The sequence below is a fragment of the Coregonus clupeaformis genome, chromosome 20, assembly GCF_020615455.1.
Source record: "Coregonus clupeaformis isolate EN_2021a chromosome 20, ASM2061545v1, whole genome shotgun sequence".
Taxonomy (NCBI): Eukaryota; Metazoa; Chordata; class Actinopteri; order Salmoniformes; family Salmonidae; genus Coregonus; species Coregonus clupeaformis.
The window spans coordinates 33694876-33715952 of NC_059211.1; the positions used below are offsets into that span (position 1 = coordinate 33694876).

General features: G+C 44.2%; 2 protein-coding genes across 2 annotated transcripts; both read right to left on the reverse strand.

Moving 5' to 3' along the window:
* Positions 1-519: 519 nt before the first annotated feature.
* taf4b (TAF4B RNA polymerase II, TATA box binding protein (TBP)-associated factor) lies at positions 520-13291 on the reverse strand. Its single transcript, XM_041838603.1, has 16 exons — positions 13209-13291; positions 12345-12995; positions 11880-12013; positions 10042-10149; positions 9672-9839; positions 9273-9395; positions 7993-8082; positions 7578-7778; positions 6625-6760; positions 6417-6501; positions 6071-6240; positions 5500-5630; positions 3541-3666; positions 3179-3235; positions 1954-2061; positions 520-1253 (listed from the first exon to the last, which is right to left on the reverse strand). The coding sequence occupies exons 2-16, from the start codon at positions 12982-12984 to the stop codon at positions 1107-1109; spliced, it is 2424 nt and encodes an 807-aa protein (XP_041694537.1). The 5' UTR covers positions 12985-12995; positions 13209-13291; the 3' UTR covers positions 520-1106.
* Positions 13292-13878: 587 nt separating this feature from the next.
* On the reverse strand, positions 13879-16500 carry psma8 (proteasome 20S subunit alpha 8). The gene is made up of 7 exons (XM_041838604.2): positions 16292-16500; positions 15792-15918; positions 15402-15526; positions 15016-15138; positions 14672-14791; positions 14367-14429; positions 13879-14255 (listed from the first exon to the last, which is right to left on the reverse strand). The coding sequence occupies exons 1-7, from the start codon at positions 16391-16393 to the stop codon at positions 14160-14162; spliced, it is 756 nt and encodes a 251-aa protein (XP_041694538.1). The 5' UTR covers positions 16394-16500; the 3' UTR covers positions 13879-14159.
* Between the last annotated feature and the right edge of the window lie 4577 nt (positions 16501-21077).

A 21077-nucleotide genomic window follows, 5' to 3' on the forward strand; every position in this document is an offset into this window, starting at 1 on the left:
ATAATTCAGCAATCACCTAATCAATCAGTAATCACATGAATTAAAATACTCTAACCATTTGCTGTAACTGGCACAGTTATATGAAACAGTCTAAGTAGCTAACCTCCACATTAAATCGTCAGCATTCATCTCTACTATCAGGTTCTTCTTTAACTGGCACACTGTCAGTTTGCCTAGCTTACTGTTAAGTTAGAGGTCAGCAGTCTTTTCAGCTGAAAGAATTCTGATCCATTTCATTCTTTCCACACTCTCTGTATTTCCTAGCCAGATGTAGCGCTGTGCCTTAAAGCTCTTCTCTTCTGTATTCAGAGGTAGTGGAATAATGAATCTCAAACACATCCACAATTCTCTGACACACATTTCCACACACGCCCTGAAGGATCACTATTTTTCCTCCACGTGACCACCTAAAAAGGTATCAATTATCAAGCATAACATTTTCATGAAAATCTGTGAGTAATGAGGAAATAAACAAAGAATACCTGATATACTGTAAAAGTACACAATACAACGTTCAACTATGGTTTGCTATTAACTTAATTTAATTGTCACAGGTTTACAATTATCAGGTCAACCATGTAAACAGAGTAAGGAATGGCTGTCACAGACATCAATCTGTGATATTATTAGCATGAAACTGAACTGAAAAACAAGGGAAAAAGTCAGTGACCTCACCACAGACCACTCTCTGAATCACACTAAGGGCAGAGGGTCACTGCTTTAGGCTGTAACACACAGAGCTGACTTCTACTGTTCTGACCTCTTCTCTCACACAGAGTTGTCCCTCTCAAAAAGTGCAATTTTTTTTTTTTTAATGGTCCTGCCAACCTGACTACAATCTTTCTCTCTCAGCATGTATCAGCAGAACTCTGTGACATTGCTGACAGTGCTACAAATAGTTAGAAAACAAAATAATAATACATAACAAAAATATCAACAAAATAATAAAAATATCAAAATAAATATAATATACAACATCTGAAAGAGTGTTAAGGCACACATAATCTGGCACAAATGGTGGGAGAGAGACTGATAGTATTAAGCTGTTTAACCACACTGTGTGTGTGTGTGTGTGTGTGTGTGTTAGTGTAGTGTATACACACAAACTATCTGAGCAGGCCCTTGTAGAGAGTGAGAGAGTGTCGTAGAGGAGGGTCCTGTTCTAGACAGAACAGCAAGTCCCTCAGAGAGACCCCAGTCACTCTCTGAACCCCAGCCCTCTGTAGTACTGACATAATGCCACCTGGCCCCACCTGAGAGAGAAAGAGAGGGGGTGGAGGGGGGAAGAACACCCCAACAAAGAGAGAGAGAAAGAGGGAGAGAGATAGAGAGAGATGAATGGCCAACAGAGAGGAGGAAGACACAAGGAGAGAGAGAGAGAGATAAACCCACCAACAGATAAAGCTTTCATCCTAAACCTTTCGACATCACCATTATGCCAGACAGCTTCCCTTCTCCCCCCTCCGTTTCTCCTTCACATTCTGGCACACAGAGGCGATGCCTGAGAGAGCAGAAAGGAAGGCCCTGTAGCGCTACAGAGGAAAGAGAGAGGAGGCAGGAGAGGAAAGCTCCTCAGGCTGCAGGGTCCTCTAGGTAACGCAGTTCAAAGGCAGCAGTTAATGTGTTCAGTTTACATAGCTTCATCTCTAAACCCATCGCCTGCAGGGCCAGGGAATTAAATAAACTCAGTTCAATTAGACGCTCTTTAACCTAAACTAACAGTCCAGCGCATGTCTGCTCCTTCGCTTCACAGGTCTAGTCTCCCCTGAATGTTGTTTCTTATCGGCGACACTAACACAGGTGTTCCTCATACAAGCATCCCCTGACCACCTGGTACATCCCCTGCCCACCTGATTTCAAAGATTGAAAATCAGCCACAGATACCATAAGATCACTGATAACCAAGAACCTCCATCCACTCTCTCAGTATAATAACACACACACTGTACATACCTGGATTCCATTGGAGTCCAGTGGTCTCTTCCTGCGAGGTCCGATGGCAGCCAGGGCAGTGAGGTTGGCTTCTCTGTGCTGCAGCTGAGCCTGCTCCAACTGCTGGAGCTATAGAGAGAGAGGGGGGGGGGGTTGTAAAACCCTCTAAAGCAGGGTTTCCCAAACTCGGTTCTGAGCCCTCCCCTTGGGTGCACATTTTTGGGTTTTGCCATAGCACTCATCACCAGCTTTGATTATTTGAATCAGCTGTGTAGTGCTAGGGCAAAAAACAAAAATGTGCACCCCTTGGACGCCCAGGACAGAGTTTGGAAAACACTGCTCTAAAGGATGGGAAGTTGAGTGCTCATTAAGGAATAACTAAAACAGTGTGACGCTAGGGTAATTTCTATAAAACGATATACAGTGAGCCAATAAAGAATCACACTAGCTAAATCTCAACCAATTAATATATAGTGTTGTAAAGGTCACATAGCGACAACCTCACACACACCGTAGGTGTTTTAATTTGATTCAGCTTTGTGCCTGCCGCAGGCCTCAACTCCAGCCCCAGAAACAGACTCCATTAAAATTAGCTCCAATTACAGCTGTACCTTCTCTGGGGCTTGGATGTGTGTGTGTGTGTGTGTGTGTGTTTGTGTAGGGTGAGTCTGAACACACACACCCACACAGGCTGGGTATGTAAATGAAACTATTTTGTTGATTTCTGCTGTTGCCGTGGAGAGACCGCTGGGAACATTGTTGCTGTGAGCGATCTACCAACGGAGAGAAAACAACCTCTCAAAGTCTCTCCTCTCCTCCCTCTTTATTACCAGTACCCTACCGCTGGCTCTGTCTCATCTAGCTACAGCCCCATCCCCTCCAACCCCCCAGCCAAACATTACACACACACACATCTGATTTACTAAATGAACAATTAGTCTAAGAAATAGCAGGCATTATAGAATTCCCAAACATTACTTCTAAAAAGTATATATTAGGTTAGATGGGGTAAAACTTAAAGAAATGCTCCACCACTGTGCTATAAAATGAAGCTCACTTAGCAGCTACCAGTAAAAGCACACAGCCTTAATGAGCTGATGAGGTGTGTGTGTGTTCTACTCGTCCATCCCTGGGGACAGTCCCTCCCTCTAACTGTTTGGAAATGGGAGTCTGATTGAAGAGTTAAAGCTGACGTGACGCAAATTCACGTAAAGCAAGCGCACACACAATTACATAACACACAAACCTCTTTGGCCCGTTGTTTCAGTAGTTGCTGGTCTGGGTCCTCAGTGTTACAGCGACTCTGTGAAGAAGAATAAAATAAACACAAACAGATGTTCACAGTCTGGAGGCAGCAGGGGTCTACAATAGTTCATCTAGACCAGACAGCTTAAGTAAGTAAGCATGAGTAACCATGTCCTCAGCATACTATAATCATCCAGTCAACATTTGTTTTTAATTCCAATAACTTAATACACAGTAGCTAATATTAATAATATAGCACCCATCACCGCAAAATGCAAAATACTCCAAATCCCTATAAACCCTGTCTTAGTAGCTTCTTGACCCCTTGTCAAAACCGTAACCCCATAACTCTGCAACATGTACCCTGGCAATGCGGAGCAGTGTCTCCCTCTCCTCATCGTCTCTCCTCTGCTTCTCCAGACGCTCCAGCTCTTCCAGGAAGTGGAGCTGGGAACGCACGTTACTGGTCTGAACGTGACTGTAGTCCTCCTACACACAGAGACCATGAGGATTCTAGAACAGCTGTAGTACTAGTTGTGAAACGGTGTTATGGTTGTAGTATGTGTATTATGAGGGCATCATGTTGGTAATAATGTTGTAGTGCAGGGTTTCTGGAGAGCTACTGGGTGTGCAGGATTTCACTCTGGCCCTTCAGTAACACACCTGATTCACCTAATCATGGTCCAGCAGAGAGGAAGAGCTTGATAAGTTGAATATTCCAAATCGGGTGTGTTACTGCTGGGCTGGAACAAAAGCCTGTACTCCCCGTAGCTCTCCAGAATTGTAGATGGAGACCCTTGTTGTATTGCTAGTGTATGTAATGATGTCAGGGTAGGGCTGTTGTAGTGTGTAGAATATAATGATGTCAGGGTAGGGCTGTTGTAGTGTGTAGAATATAATGATGTCAGGGTAGGGCTGTTGTAGTGTGTAGAATATAATGATGTCAGGGTAGGGCTGTTGTAGTGTGTATAATATAATGATGCCAGGGTAGGGCTGTTGTAGTGTGTATAATATAATGATGCCAGGGTAGGGCTGTTGTAGTGTGTAGAATATAATGATGCCAGGGTAGGGCTGTTGTAGTGTGTAGAATATAATGATGTCAGGGTAGGGCTGTTGTAGTGTGTATAATATAATGATGTCAGGGTAGGGCTGTTGTAGTGTGTAGAATATAATGATGTCAGGGTAGGGCTGTTGTAGTGTGTATAATATAATGATGTCAGGGTAGGGCTGTTGTAGTGTGTATAATATAATGATGTCAGGGTAGGGCTGTTGTAGTGTGTAGAATATAATGATGTCAGGGTAGGGCTGTTGTAGTGTGTAGAATATAATGATGTCAGGGTAGGGCTGTTGTAGTGTGTATAATATAATGATGTCAGGGTAGGGCTGTTGTAGTGTGTATAATATAATGATGTCAGGGTAGGGCTGTTGTAGTGTGTAGAATATAATGATGTCAGGGTAGGGCTGTTGTAGTGTGTAGAATATAATGATGTCAGGGTAGGGCTGTTGTAGTGTGTATAATATAATGATGCCAGGGTAGGGCTGTTGTAGTGTGTATAATATAATGATGCCAGGGTAGGGCTGTTGTAGTGTGTATAATATAATGATGTCAGGGTAGGGCTGTTGTAGTGTGTAGAATATAATGATGTCAGGGTAGGGCTGTTGTAGTGTGTATAATATAATGATGTCAGGGTAGGGCTGTTGTAGTGTGTATAATATAATGATGTCAGGGTAGGGCTGTTGTAGTGTGTAGAATATAATGATGTCAGGGTAGGGCTGTTGTAGTGTGTAGAATATAATGATGTCAGGGTAGGGCTGTTGTAGTGTGTATAATATAATGATGTCAGGGTAGGGCTGTTGTAGTGTGTATAATATAATGATGTCAGGGTAGGGCTGTTGTAGTGTGTAGAATATAATGATGTCAGGGTAGGGCTGTTGTAGTGTGTATAATATAATGATGCCAGGGTAGGGCTGTTGTAGTGTGTATAATATAATGATGTCAGGGTAGGGCTGTTGTAGTGTGTAGAATATAATGATGTCAGGGTAGGGCTGTTGTAGTGTGTAGAATATAATGATGTCAGGGTAGGGCTGTTGTAGTGTGTATAATATAATGATGTCAGGGTAGGGCTGTTGTAGTGTGTATAATATAATGATGTCAGGGTAGGGCTGTTGTAGTGTGTAGAATATAATGATGTCAGGGTAGGGCTGTTGTAGTGTGTATAATATAATGATGTCAGGGTAGGGCTGTTGTAGTGTGTATAATATAATGATGTCAGGGTAGGGCTGTTGTAGTGTGTATAATATAATGATGCCAGGGTAGGACACCTTGAGGGCCATCTTGCGATGCTGTGCCACCACAGTGACTTTCTCCAGCAGGTCTCTGAGACGCTCCTGTGTGGCGTGAGACACCAGACTGATCACGTCTGACCCCACCTCAGACACTCCAAACTTCTCACCTGAGAGAGATGAACACACCATCATATAAAACCTTTAATTCTAAACATTTTGACATCACCACTATGCCACACTAATTCCATTCTGCTAATTTCTCCTACAATTTTGAAACACTGAGGCGAGAGGGAGATTCATTGTTTTCTCTATCTGAGGTTAAGAATGGTCCATTTCTAATCAACATTGCACCCTGCTGGTGACCAGAGGCATGACACCTATCTAAAGCTCAGAAGGAGTGCCGAAGTTGTACAGCTTTACTAGGTACCGGTGTGGAGGATGTGTGTGAGCAGTGGAGAAGGATTGTGGGTACCGGTGTGGAGGATGTGTGTGAGCAGTAAAGGTGGATTGTGGATACCATTGTGGAGGATGTGTGTGCGCAGTAGAGGAGGATTGTGGGTACCAGTGTGGAGGATGTGTGTGAGCAGTAGAGGAGGATTGTGGGTACCAGTGTGGAGGATGTGTGTGAGCAGCGGGGCTGGGGACAGGAAGGGTTCGTCCTGACAGGATCGTTCCACAGAGCCCACCAGCCCAGAGTTGGTTGCTAGGATACGGGCATTCTCCTCGCTTACGTTGACCCCAGCCATGGAGGCCACATCGTTGATGTCATCCTCCTCCCTGAGGTAAGCAAATAAACAGAGTTAACAGACAAAAAAATCTACCTCAGACACACAAGATAACTGGGGTCTGGCTTAGAGTGAATTAGCGTTCAGTGAATAGCTATGCAATATTTGGACCCTCCATACATACTAGTGCAGTACACAACAGGCTCTGGTCACAAATGTATGTGTTACCTGAAGGAACCAACACTGTCCTTGAAGGGATGTCTCTGGGCTGGAGGAGGTGGGACCAGGAAAGGAGTCCGCCTGACAATAGCTCCTAGGGGGACAACAAGGGAGATGACAACATAAAGAACTGAGGAGAACAAGGCCTTAGCCAGTTGATGTGTAAGGTGTGGTTGACCTGTGTTGTGGTGCTGTGTGAGTGTGAGTGTGGTTCTACCTGTGTTGTAGTGCTGTCCTGACTGTAGGACCATGGGTTTGGCCAGGCTCCTGTTCTGAACAGACAGGTATGTATGGGCCGGGGCGGAGGTTGTCACAGCAGGCTTATACACCACACCTCTAGGCTGCTGGATCACCTGTGGTGGGGCAAACACACCTCAAAATGAGCCTCTGGAACACAATTAGATAAACCATTCACAAACCAGACCATCTGGACATGGATCTGATCTACTCAGGGAGTGAAGAATAATGCTGAGTGTGATGCTCCTAAAACTCAAAACGAACAGAACTACATCCACTCATACAGAGCTTTTCTTCTCACAGTTTGGGCCATTCGTGTATGTAAATGTGTTCTGGGCATTCACACAAAACTGGGGGCAATCACACTGTTAATTAAGGAAATACCATTACAGAAAATCTGAATAATGTTGTGATTGCTCTCCACATTATGAGTTTTCCCTCTGAAGGTGAGAGAGCTGTGTGTCTCTGTCTGCAGAGGAGAACTGATGAGAATCCTCATTTTGGGAACAGTAGCTGTAACCTAGTTAGTCCTCAGCCTAGGCTCTAACATAATTAGGCCTAACCTCAGGGCTCTGTGTGTTAGGAGAGCGAGAATGAAGACAAAGTACAGAGAAGAACTTCAAGAAGTGAGCTGCCTGCTACACAACAGGGACTCTACATCTCAATTACACTAACTGGATTACTATGTAAACCTCAGGTACTTTATACAGGGTTGGAGTCTCCAAGCCCAGAGCTTTTGAATGGATATAGACCTGAGAATATAGGAGCCCTGACCTGGGATCATGCTTGACGTTTGTGTGATAGGTATATGGGTGATCGATAGGATATGTATGATTGGCATGTGTTGAATAAAAGGAATACCTTACATCCTGATGGAAACCTCTGCCTGACGCTTGGGTGAAAAGGGGTAACCATTGAGAGGGTGTGGCTTACTAGCTGGGTGGATTTGATTGGCTGGCCACTAGCAGCGCTGAGGTGGGCAGGCCTCGCGTTGGTGGAGAGGAGGGTAGGGGTGCGGCCTGGAGTGGGGGCCGGGGCCTTGGAGGCGGCTGGAGCCTGTGGCTTGGGTTGGTCAACCTCCTGGATGAAGAGCTGTGGGTTGGGGGTGAGCTGCCGCACAGCTGGGAGACTTTTCTGGAGGCATGGAGTAAGGAGAGAGAGGAATAGAGAGGAGAGAGAGAGGAGAACAGAGAGGGAGAAGAGGAGAGGAGTAGAGAGAGAGAGAATGAGAGAGGAGGAGAGGAGTAGAGAGGCAGAAGAATAAGGAAGAGAATGTCCAGTCTGTGACAAGCTGGGTTGAACGTGTCTGTGGTCTGAATGCGTTGGTGTTTCTCTCTGATCACATCACCTTGAGAAAGGGCACCAGGTAGGGCTGGGGAGAAGACTTGAGCTCACGGTAGAGTTGGTCAGTGAACTCCTCAGGTTCAAGTCTCCCATCCTGGAGGACAGAAGACAGAGTGCCAGGAAAAAAAGTGTGTATGAGAAAGCATTAGAACTTGTGATTATTATTCTAGTGTGAGCATGTGAGTGCGTGCTTTTCCCTGGTTACGAACCCAGTTAAACCCCCATTAGATATTTTTGTATATCTACTTCAGGATTAACAAACACCATATATTACATTTTAAGTACACAGTGCTGAGCTGTTATCCAATAAGTGTTTAAAATGACACTTCTATTTTTCTTTACTCTATAATCCTGAGCCACAAGTTTGACTCCAAACAAAAAGGTTTTATATGAAATTAAAATTCTATAACTTTTCTTCACAGGAAGGCCACGGCACCCTTTACTTTCTCCTTATTGGAAGGCATAGTTTATGTATTTTAGTCTTACTCTAAAATGTTACTGTATATCCTCCTGAGACCCAGCAAGTCATTTTTATAATGGACATTTGTTTTTGGTCCGTATCTCTAAGGCCATACATGCCACTGTGTTAGGTCCTATTGTACCTTTGAGAGGACATTTTGGGCTTTTCAATGATATCACGTGTGGGGTTGTCACCTTAATCATTTTTTCTTTCTGATTCTTCAAAATGGCTACCATCACAATTAGCTACTTTTATGGTAAATGTGTGTAGTTGTGTAATTATCATTTCTGTGAGTTTGATATTCAAATTGTTTCTAATAGGTAAATATCTCAGGAATAGTTTGGTGGGTTTTCAGAGCAGTGTAATTTTCCCCCCCACATTAAATAAGAGCTAAATAAGAGCTTGTTAATAAATGTCCTCTGTTGTAGACATCATGTGCACAAAGACAGGATGTGCACAAAGATATGGTTAATTGACCACAAAATCAACATTTTGCAACGGCCATATCAGTCTCCAGACTTAAACCCCATCGAAAACATGTGGTTTGAATTGAAGAGGGCAGTCCATAAGTGCGACTGAAGGATCTGGAAAGATTACGTATGGACGAATTGTCTAAGATCCCTCCCAATGTGTTCTTCAATCTCATAAAACGTTATAGAAAAAGGCTAATTATTTATTTTTTTAGATTTATTTTTAAACCTCTTAAACAAAATATTTTTCTCTGAGCAACTGTATTAGTATAAAACAATATAATTTTCAAAAAACTGTGAGCATACATTATAGCTCGTTATCTGTATTATTTATTTTACACAGTGTGTGTGTACCAGCAGGCTCTTGACAAGCTCTCGGACGTTCTTGGCCATGTCAGCAGAGTGGGTCCCACTAGAGGCCAGCTTGATCAGCGTCACCAGGAAGTTCTTACACTTCTTCACATTCTCCAGGACCTCCTGAACAGAGAGCATAATGGGACATGTCAGAGGTCATACTGAGCAACAGAAAGACATACTAACCTTGGGTGTATCCAAAGATGTGAAATGTGCCAATAGAAATGTAATGAATAGAGCTGACAAAATTCCCCACCTACCTGGCAGACAATCATTTATATTCTGCACACTATACATTACTATTTGAACATTCTGTAGCATTACACCTTAATGAACATGACCCAGAGATAACATGCTAAACAATAGCTTTAGCCAATCCCAGTCGGCGGTCTGACTCACAGGTGTGATGCTGGGGGGTGTGGCCCTGGGGGTGTTGGTGGGTTTGGTTGGGATGATGAGAGGACCAGGGCCAGGAGAACGGGTGACTGTGACAGGGGCCACTGGGCGGATCATAGGCCTGGGGGTCTGGCTCTGGCCTGCAGGAGGGGTCAGAACAGCCCCTACCACCTGGAGTGAAGCGGAGCAAAACACGCACGCACACACAGAAAATGGTAACTGAAAAGTCATAGTGGTAATGTCCAATGTTACCCCACTATATTAACCACTCTTTATCCACTAATCAAACCACTACTGGGACCATACCTGTAGTTTGATCATACACTAAACCAGAACTTGACCATTGCTTGAGACCAGAGATTAGCGTGCGTACCTTAACCAAGGGGGTTCTCTGTGCTGTGGTCACATGGGGGTTAGGAGGAGGAGGCACTCTGATCACCCCTGGATTCTCAGCTTTTCTCACGACAGTCGCTGCAGACACCTTTAAATGACATAACAGCTGGGTCTGTATTCAAAGTAATGCGGAAATCTAGTGCACACACACATTGACAGCCCTAACACACACATTAATCTTCCATTCACACTACCAGTCAAAAGTTTGGACACACCTACTCATTCAAGGGTTTTTCTTTATTTTTACATTGTAGAATAATAGTGAAGACATCAAAACTATGAAATAACACATATGGAATCATGTAGTAACCAAAAAAGTGTTAAACAAATCAAAATATATATTATATTTGAGATTCTTCAAATAGCCACCCTTTGCCTAGATGACAGCTTTGCACACTCTTGGCATTCTCTCAACCAGCTTCATGAGGTAGTCACCTGGAATGCATTTCAATTAACACATGTGCCTTCTTAAAAGTTAATTTGTGGAATTTCTTTCCATCTTAATGCGTTTGAGCCAATCAGTTGTGTTGTGACAAGGTAGGGGGGGGTATACAGAAGATAGCCCTATTTGGTAAAAGACCAAGTCCATATTATGGCAAGAACAGCTCAAATAAACAAATAGAAACGACAGTCCATCATTACTTTAAGACATGAAGGTCAGTCAATACGGAACATTTCAAGAACTTTGAAAGTTTCTTCAAGTGCCGTCGCAAAAACCATCAAGCGCTATGATGAAACTGGCTCTCATGAAGACCGCCACAGGAAAGGAAGACCCAGAGTTGTTTCTGCTGCAGAGGATAAGTTCACTAGAGTTACCAGCCTCAGAAATTGCAGCCCAAATAAATGCTTCACAGAGTTCAAGTCACAGACATCTCAACATCAACTGTTCAGAAGGGACTGTGTGAATCAGGCCTTCATGGTCGAATTGCTGCAAAGAAACCACTACTAAAGGACACCAATAAGAAGAAGAGACCTGTTTGGGCCAAGAAACAAGAGCAATGGACATTAGACTGGTGGAAATTTGTCCTTTGGTCTGGAGTCCAAACTTTGAGATTTTTGGTTCCAACCGCCGTGTCTTTGTGAGACGCGGTGTGGGTGAACGGACGATCTCTGCATGTGTAGTTCCCACCGTAAAGCATGGAGGAGGAGGTGTTATGGTGTGGGGGTGCTTTGCTGGTGACACAGTCTGTGATTTAGTTAGAATTCAAGGCACACTTAACCAGCATGGCTACCACAGCATTCTGCAGCGATACGCCATCCCATCTGGTTTGGGCTTAGTGGGACTATCATTTGTTTTTCAACAGAACAATGACCCAACACACCTCCAGGCTGTGTAAGGGCTATTTTAACAAGAAGGAGAGTGATGAAGTGCTGCATCAGATGACCTGGCCTCCACAAACCCCCGACCTCAACTCAATTGAGATGGTTTGGGATGAGTCGGATGGCAGAGTGAAGGAAATGCAGCCAACAAGTGCTCAGCATATGTGGGAACTCCTTAAAGACTGTTGTAAAAGCATTCCAGGTGAAGCTGGTTGAGAGAATGCCAAGAGTGTGCAAAGCTGTCATCAAGGCAAAGGGTGGCTATTTGAAGAATCTCAAATATAAAATATATTTAATTTGTTTAACACTTTTTTTGTTACTATATGATTCCATGTGTTATTTCATAGTTTTGATGTCTTCACTATTATTCTACTATGTAGAAAATAGAAAAAATAAAGAAAAACCCTTGAATGAGTAGGTGTGTCCAAACTTTTGACTGGTACTGTACATAGTATAAGATCAGACACCTGTCACAGTTTATCAAACACAAACACACACCTGCGTGGCGGGTGGCCTGGAGCTAGGAGAGGTCCCAGTGCCAGGAGTTCTGGCTGCGAGGCCCTGGGCTGCGGCCAAAGCTTGTTGGGACACCAGCATCAGTTGACCACTGTCACTACGGATGAGCACCATGCCTGTTGACAGAACATCACATTAAAAGGGGCACTTCACTGCACCATACCAGTGTCTATGTTAAAAAGTGCCCCTTAATAGGCACACAGGCCCTTTCCCAATTAATCTTCCATTGATTCCTTGTGTCCTCTCTCCTCTGCTCCTTCTCAAAATGCATTGGAGGAGAAGGTCGGAGGGGAGGGACCTTGGAACTTCAATGCGGTTTGAGAAGGAGGCGAGAGGAATCGAGGAAGGATGAATTGAGAAAGAGCCACTACCTTTTTCCCCCAATATCACTACTCCCTCCACTTTGCTTTTCTATCAGTCCCAGGTGATGCCTAGGCAGGCACTCACCTGGCGGGATTTGAAAGTTGGCTGGAAGCTGGACAGACGTGGTCTGTGGGGGTCTGACGGATGCAGCTGGTTGCTGAAAAGTTGTTGGTCTTGGTATGGCTATCACTGCAGCCTTCCCCGGTGCCTGGGTCGCGGTGGCAACTCGAGTCACGGCTGGTCCCAAAGGAGAGCTCATGCGCGCCGGTGGTTGTGCGCTCATGGTCACCGTTGGAGAGCTCACTCTCGGTCCCGCCACCACCGGAGAAATGGGTCTCGGTCCCGTGGTTGTCATGACCACCTTTGGAGCCGGGTTGCTCACGACTGAGTTTATGGATGAGGTAACTGGTTGAGCGCTTGCCTGGACAGGTGCGACCGTCACGGTGGAGGTAGTAGGTGCAACATGCATCACGGACACGGGAAGCTGGGTGGCACTGGATCCATTATTTGCGTTCTGTGGCTGGGTTTGGCCAGGTTCGGGGTCTTTCGTTGTACCTTTCGAAATGGTGGCGGGGATTGCAGGGCTACTGACAGAAGGTATCGGGGCTTTGACACTCGCCCCCACCTGCACAATTGTGTCCGAGATATTCGCGGTTCCACTTCCACTGTTTGCCGGGGATGCCTGATTTTGAGTTTCATTTGTGGAGTTTTCGGTGGTTGGCATGATTTTTTAATCTAAATTGAAAGATATAATACATTAGTTTGCTATGATATCTCTCAGACGACCTCACCATATCAATCCTTTGGTTTTCGCGTGTGGTCGCTAGCTAGCTAGCGGGCTATTGACTAACACCACCAATAAACAGCAAGTTGACCAGGTCTAGTGAATTGTCGCAAATGCCAGTCTAGGAATCACAGAAAAACAGGACAAATAGTAGCAGGTTTTACCTTAGTGGTTTTCATTCATTCTTCTGACCCGCGCACCCAGCAAGTGGCCACGAGTTTGTAGCCATGTGGAGCGCGCATGTTGATTCTGCAGGACGCTCTGAAAGCGCGAGGGATTCCCGTTATACTGTGCTTTCATTGGCTGGTTTACCCGATGACGTGAAAATATGACACCTGCACGCGATACCGGTGTTTCCCGGAGAATAAATGCTGCCTGGAAGCCAAACATCACCAAAGTTGAGCACTTTAACCATATTCAATTTCACTACATCAGTTCTGGAAATACTGTGGAAACCTATTATTTGCACACAAAAAAGTTAAGCAATAGTACATTTACAGTTTAGTAATTTAACAGATGCTCTTATCCAGAGCAATTAGGGTTAAGTGCCTTGCTCAAGGGCACATCCACAGATTTTTCACCTAGTCGCTCAGGGATTCAAACCAGCAACCTTTCGGTTACTAGCTCAGTACACAACTAAATTGCCCAATGCAATACCATTTGCAATCATGCATAATGAAAATGTGCATCTCTTGGTTCTATTCTATTTCCCTTGTAAGCAAATAAGAATGCACTGCTCACATCTCATTGTCTCATCAGGTCAACAAAGCATAAGAGGAACCGTTCTTTTGCTCTTATCAACATAGAAATGAGACCCTTTTGAGCAGTCAAAAATACAAAGCACAATCTTTTATTATTCAAGGTTCTATTTATAAACAGCATTATTTGAGTCAAATGCTTCAGTTCAGGGTCAGCATAATGTGCTAACATAACAGTGAACAGAGAAGTAGTAGCCACACTACAGAACAAAATATAAAATGGAGACAAGAGTCAGTGTGTGTGTAGGATACAGGATGTGTGTAGGATACAGGAGATGTTTAACGTGTTCATTCTTATTGAAGCCTATCTTATCCTCACACAAACTGAAAACAGGTCATGTGACAGCCTAGTTTGATTTATGTGGATTTCTTCTGCTTCTTTTTCTCTGCCTCTTCCTCTTTCTCCTTTTCGATTTCAGCCACGAGGGTTTCGATTTCTTTAGACTCCAAAAGCTGATAGAGAAATATGTACAAAACAGGGAATTAGTAATGATTTCAAAAGACATGCGTCCATAGAATGAATAAGTTGTCAGTTAACTACTTTTAAGCTTTTAGTGTGTGTACCTTCAGTGGCTGATTCCTCCTGATCACTGCCAGCTCAATGTTCTTTCCTCCTGACTGAACAACCTGTGAGCATAGGGTCAGGAGGTTAGCATGCTGTTCATTACCATCAACCACCATTAGTGACTTAGTTGCCCCATTCACATTATAGGGTCGACATGAACCATATTGTGCCAGCTCAGATATTTTTTGTTTCACATTGTCGTTTCCAGCAACTATGGTGGATGCGTAATCAGGCCAGCCTAGTACAGCTTGTCTTGTTGGCCTTAGTGTGAATCAAGCAACTGTTAGTGCTTGTGTTAGCCTACCTCCAGCAGGGCTTTGATGGCCAGCTTTATAGCCTCGTTGTCAGTGGCGATGGCCTCGTCTGTGTAGTTCTTCTCCAGAAACTCCCGGACAGTCTTTGCACTGCGACCGATGGCATTGGCCTGCAGGGGAGAAGGTCGAGAGAGGTTACACACAGAAAATGGAACACTGAGCAACCCTGCAAAATAGTTAGGCTGAATAAACCACACACCCAAAGTGAAGAATTAACCAAACAGGTTGGATAAAGCCAGCATTAGTGTGTGGGCCTGTGTGTTATGTTTTCTACTCATAAAGCAGGATAGCAGAGTGTGATCTACTGGACATAAGAAAGAACGGTGCTACACACCTTCCAGGCATGATATGTTCCAGATGGGTCCGTTTGGTAGAGCCGTGGGGTTCCATCGTAGTCGAAGCCCACGATCAGAGCAGAGATACCAAAGGGTCTGCGTCCGTTACTCTGTGTGTAACGCTGAAGGGGGGATAAAGAGAGAGACACATTCTTACTCAACGGGGGTTTGACTGTGTGAGAGACACTACCTGCATGGGTCATGTTCATTAGGCACCAAATGGAAGAAACCTGAATGAATCAAGGATGGACTACCACTACCAAGAAACACTCATTTCTATTTTCTGTTGCAAAACGTTTTACTGCAGTGTTCCCTAATGAACACGTCCTTGATTGAGTGTGGCAATGAAGAATGTTCATACCAGTGTGTTTTGCATGCAGCCTACCTGTTTGAGTGTGGCGATGTGGCGTGTGATGTACTCCACAGTAACAGGGTCCTCTACAGTAAGCCGGTGGCTCTGACACTCCACCCTGGCTCTGTTGATAACGATACGAGCGTCGGCCGTCAGACCTGGAAGGACAGAAGAGAGGGACAATGTCTGAGTCACAACATTCTACATTTCAGACCTTTTACTCAAAACTGACACAAAATGCCTGATCTTCCACAAACTAAAAAGCAGGCCTTGCATCTGAAATTAAATCAAAGATTATTGAAAATCAGTGAGATATAACTACAGCAAGGCTCAATAATAACTAGTTTGCTAGGCTAATCAGATTGATAAGACAGGTGGTTCGGACTGGGTGTATGACTAAATGTTTGTTATGGATGGTTTTACCTGCAAATGCCATACAAACATGATCGTCCAGTGCACATATCTTGCGTACAGTCCTCTCCTCTTGGAGTTTAGCTACAGACTTTTTCTCAACACCCAGAACGACAATGTCTTTCCCTCTGATGCCCACCTACACAAAAGAACAATGATTAGTCAGCATATTACAATTTTCTGATATGCGCAGTGCGACTGCAATAAAGACGACCTGGAACAAAACCTGTGTTTGCTAGCTAGTTGGGCTAGTTGGTAGGTTAGCAATAACATGCAAGTCATGCTGTCCCCGCTGAATGAGTATCTCGTTGTTAGAAAGTTAGCTAGCTAGTTAGTTAGTTAGTTGAATTAGCTAGATAATATACTTCTTCACAGACATAGTAAATTGTCAGTTCAAATTCACAAAGCAAATGAAGTATGACAAATGCAAGACTGAATGGAAAGTAACTCGTTAACTAAAGCTAACGTTAGCCTTGCTAAACTGGCTAATTTAGCTAGCTAATAACACTCACCGCAGTAGAGCCTTTTTTCACAGCCTCTTGTGCATATTCCACTTGAAACAGGTGTCCATCGGGGGAAAATACTGTTATAGCTCTGTCATATCTAGCGGCCATATCTAGCCACTATGAAAGGTAAAAATACGAAGAAGTGTTCACTTGCTAGCTAAATAAACCGCTAAGGATTTGGACTGGTACAAATCTGCGCATGCGGTTCTAGCTACACACAGAAGGGGCGGGGCGGTTGGTGCGATTGGACAGAAATGTACTAACCGGAAGTCCACAAAACAAAATGTCAATTTGAAGAAGAGCTATTTTACAGTTAAAATGCTAGCTAGTTAGCTATTTTTAGGTATACAATCGTGAAATAAACTAAGAAAAAATAGCTAATTTCAGTATTGGCAGTTTGAGTATTGGTTTAGTCTGAAAATCTGTGGCGATAGGCTTGAGCATGCTTGCTTCTTCTTCTTCTTCTGTGGGTTTTATGGCGGACTACAACCCAAAAAGGTGTATTGCCGCCACCAGCTGGACGGGTTGAAACCAAAACAAGGTAAAAAAATAAATAAAAATAAAAAATCCATATGTGATAGGGAAACTAACTTAATCCACCCAAATAAAAATAGTACATTGACAAAACAAAACTCCCACTTCTTCCTTCTTTCAATTCTCCATATCTCCCTTCTCAGGCTCTAGGGCCTGAGAGGGTGGTACGGCTTGTGACAATATTCCATGTAACTCCTTCGCCGAGAAATCTTTCAGCCCCAGGAACCGCGCTGCCGCTTCCACAATGATTTCTATCTTCCTGGACCTTCTCTCCACCTTGGCAGTGCCATTTATCACCATAGCTATAAAGGCCACAAAGTCCACCTTCTTAACCTTTAAAATGTCAGGATCCTTCTGGTGAAAGGCAACCCCTGCAGCCTGCAGTGAAGGCCTATCTACCACCATGGACTCTTCAAGTGCACCATTCAAACCCTCAACCCTTTTAGCAGCTGCTGCATATGATATGCTCTGGATAGCCCTGACTTTGGCCACCTCATTCTCTTTCACCCTTGTGGGGCATTCAAAAGACGTGGCTTCATGGTTCCCACCACAATTGCAACATGTCACATTTATCACTTTTATAACACATAATATGATCTTTTCCACTACTTGGACATCTCGGCTTCTTCCTTCTACAAACACTTGAAACATGACCAAAAGCTTTACATTGATTACACTGCATTGGTCTTGGGATAAATTATCTGACTCTGTAGTTAATATACCCTAACTGCACTTGAGTAGGGAGAGACTCCATATCAAAAAACAAATGCTCTTCACTTTTTCTTCATTCACCACACGATTCATCTGATGTGCATCAATCACACCAGGAACATTTTTAATCTCTTCAACATCTACTTCCCACGAGACTCCAGATATAAGGTGACCTGTTCCTAAGAGACACACACAACACTTTAAACTTATCAAATCGGGTGAGACGTAACACACGTTTCTTCTGATCCTCAGAAGCACAAAAAATCTAAACCAGCCCGCCTCTCGTGATTCTCACAGCCTTCACTCCACCAGTTTGGATATCTCAAATTGATTCCTCAAGATTGGTAATTCGATCAGCTGCTCCTCATTTACAAACCGTACTCCTACTAGATACGAAGGGACGTTCTCATCACTGTACACGACTTTGCTCCGTTTTCCATTCTTTTGGACAACATTCCAATTCTCTTTGATTCTACCGCCATTAGATACAAAATCCACTTCATCATCCGCTTCCGCCATCTGGCCGAAGAAGAAGAAGCCTGCTTTCGAGGAGTTTGCTTGGAGGGACGAGCTGCCAGAAGAGGGATTTTTGAAATCGTTGAAAAACAAACAAACTTTACTCGGTGTGGCGGACGTTCGGCACAGCCGTGCTATGAATGGGTCAGAGATGGTAGGAGATCGTGATGGAGAGGAAAGTGAAGCAAGTATGGAACATTGTGGTACAAATAAAGGAGGGAGTAAGAAAGAGAAAAAGAAAGCGGGAGAGAAAGGGAGTAGGGGTATGAAGGGGAGCGAGAGGTCTACGGAGGTAGAGATGAGGCAGAAAAGGATGTTTGAGGAGAGCAATCTAGCTTCCAACGCTAGCGGAAGTTCGGAGGTAGAAAGTGCAGAGAAAGGGCAAGATAAGACACGAGAGGAACATGGAGGTGAGGAGGAGCATATAGTGATTATGAAGTTTAGGGAGGAAGGGGGAGTTGGGGCGATGAGTCCGATAAGGTTGACGGCTGTGATAAAAGAGTTGATTGGGGAAGTTGTTAATGCTAAAGAGTGTTAAGAGATGAGAGATTGTTGGTGTGCTGTAAGGACATGGCGCAGAGGGAAAAAGCTATCGGAGTGAAGCAAATAGGGAAGTGTAAGGTGGAGTTGAGCAGCTGGACTGATCAAGCAGGGAAGCAGTGGAATGAAGGGGTGATAACAGGAGTGCCTGTGAGTGTTAGCACTAAAGAGGTAAAGGAACATTTGAGAGGAGGCGTTCTAGTGAATGTACACAAATTGCAAGCAACAAGGGGTGGAGAAAGGGTATATAGCACATCTATTCTGTTACATTTTAAGGACCGGGTACTGCCAAATAAGGTAACAATAGGATATATGAGTTACTATGTGAGGGCTTATGTACCGAAGCCTTTAAGATGTTATGAATGCCAGAAGTTTGGGCATGTGGCAACAGTCTGTAACGAGAAAAATAGGTGTGCCAGGTGTGGAGGCGAGCATGAGTATGGGAAGTGTGGAGATGGTGTACAGTCGTGGTCAAAAGTTTTGAGAATGACACAAATATTAATTTTCACAAAGTCTGCTGCCTCAGTTTTGATGATGCCAATTTGCATATACTCCAGAATGTTATGAAGAGTGATCAGATCAATTGCAATGAATTGCAAAGTCCCTCTTTGCCATGAAAATGAACTTAATCCCAAAAAAACATTTCCACTGCATTTCAGCCCTGCCACAAAAGGACCAGCTGACATCATGTCAGTGATTCTCTCGTTAACACAGGTGAGAGTGTTGACGAGGACAAGGCTGGAGATCACTCTGTCATGCTGATTGAGTTAGAATAACAGACTGGAAGCTTTAAAAGGAGGGTGGTGCTTGAAATCATTGTTCTTCCTCTGTTAACCATGGTTACCTGCAAGGAAACACGTGCCGTCATCATTGCTTTGCACAAAAAGGGCTTCACAGGCAAGGATATTGCTGCTAGTAAGATTGCACCTAAATCAACCATTTATCGGATCATCAAGAACTTCAAGGAGAGAGGTTCAATTGTTGTGAAGAAGACTTCAGGGCACCCAAGAAAGTCCAGCAAGTGCTAGGACCGTCTCCTAAAGTTGATTCAGCTGCGGGATCAGGGCACCACCAGTGCAGAGCTTGCTCAGGAATGGCAGCAGGCAGGTGTGAGTGCATCTGCACGAACAGTGAGGCTAATACTTTTGGAGGATGGCCTGGTGTCAAGAAGGGCAGCAAAGAAGCCACTTCTCTCCAGGAAAAACATCAGGGACATACTGATATTCTGCAAAAGGTACAGGGATTGGACTGCTGAGGACTAGGGTAAAGTCATTTTCTCTGATGAATCCCCTTTCCAATTGTTTGGGCCATCCGGAAAAAATCTTGTCCGGAGAAGACAAGGTGAGCGCTACCATCAGTCCTGTGTCATGCCAACAGTAAAGCATCCTGAGACCATTCATGTGTGGGGTTGCTTCTCAGCCAAGGGAGTGGGCTCACTCACAATTTTGCCTAAGAACACAGCCATGAATAAAGAATGGTACCAACACATCCTCCGAGAGCAACTTCTCCCAACCATCCAAGAACAGTTTGGTGACGAACAATGCCTTTTCCAGCATGATGGAGCACCTTGCCATAAGGCAAAAGTGATAACTAAGTGGCTCGGGGAACAAAACGTCGACATTTTGGGTCCATGGCCAGGAAACTCCCCAGACCTTAATCCCATTGAGAACTTGTGGTCAATCCTCAAGAGGCGGGTGGACAAACAAAAACCCACAACTTCTGACAAACTCCAAGCATTGATTATGCAAGAATGGGCTGCCATAAGTCAGGATGTGGCCCAGAAGTTAATTGACAGCATGCGGATTGCAGAGGTCTTGAAAAAGAAGGGTCAACATTGCAAATATTGACTCTTTGCATAAACTTAATGTAATTGTCAATAAAAGCCTTTGACACTTATGGAATGCTTGTAATTATACTTCAGTATACCATAGGATCATCTGACAAAAATATCTAAAAACACTGAAGCAGCAAACTTTGTGGAGACCAATACTTGTGTCATTCTCAAAACCTTTGACCACGACTGTACAAAGAAAGTGCTGCAACTGTGGGGGTGCTCATAGTGTGGCATATAGTGGGTGTGAGGCTGTGAAGAAGGCAGTGGAGGTGCAACAAGTGAGAGCGGAGAGAAGGGTGTCATATGCTGAGGCAGTGAGGGTGGTCCAGGAGAGAAGGGTGTCATATGTCAGGGGATACCTGGCTGTCAGGCCCTACATGGATGCAGTGGTGTCTCTAGTCACTCTGATGCTGGACACTGGACTACCATGCTTCAGAGGACAGACCATCAAACTGCTCAAGCAGCGATTCAACCCCAGTATGAGTGAGAAGGAGGCGGCTGCTTTCATCATCAAGGTCATCCAGAGCTGCTTTCTCAGCAGCAGGAGTAAGACCTATGATATGCTTCAGTATTACCAGAACCAGATCCCATACTAAAGACCTGGTTGCAGTATTTTATCATATACTGAAGACTTGGGACCTGTCTGATACGAGTCCT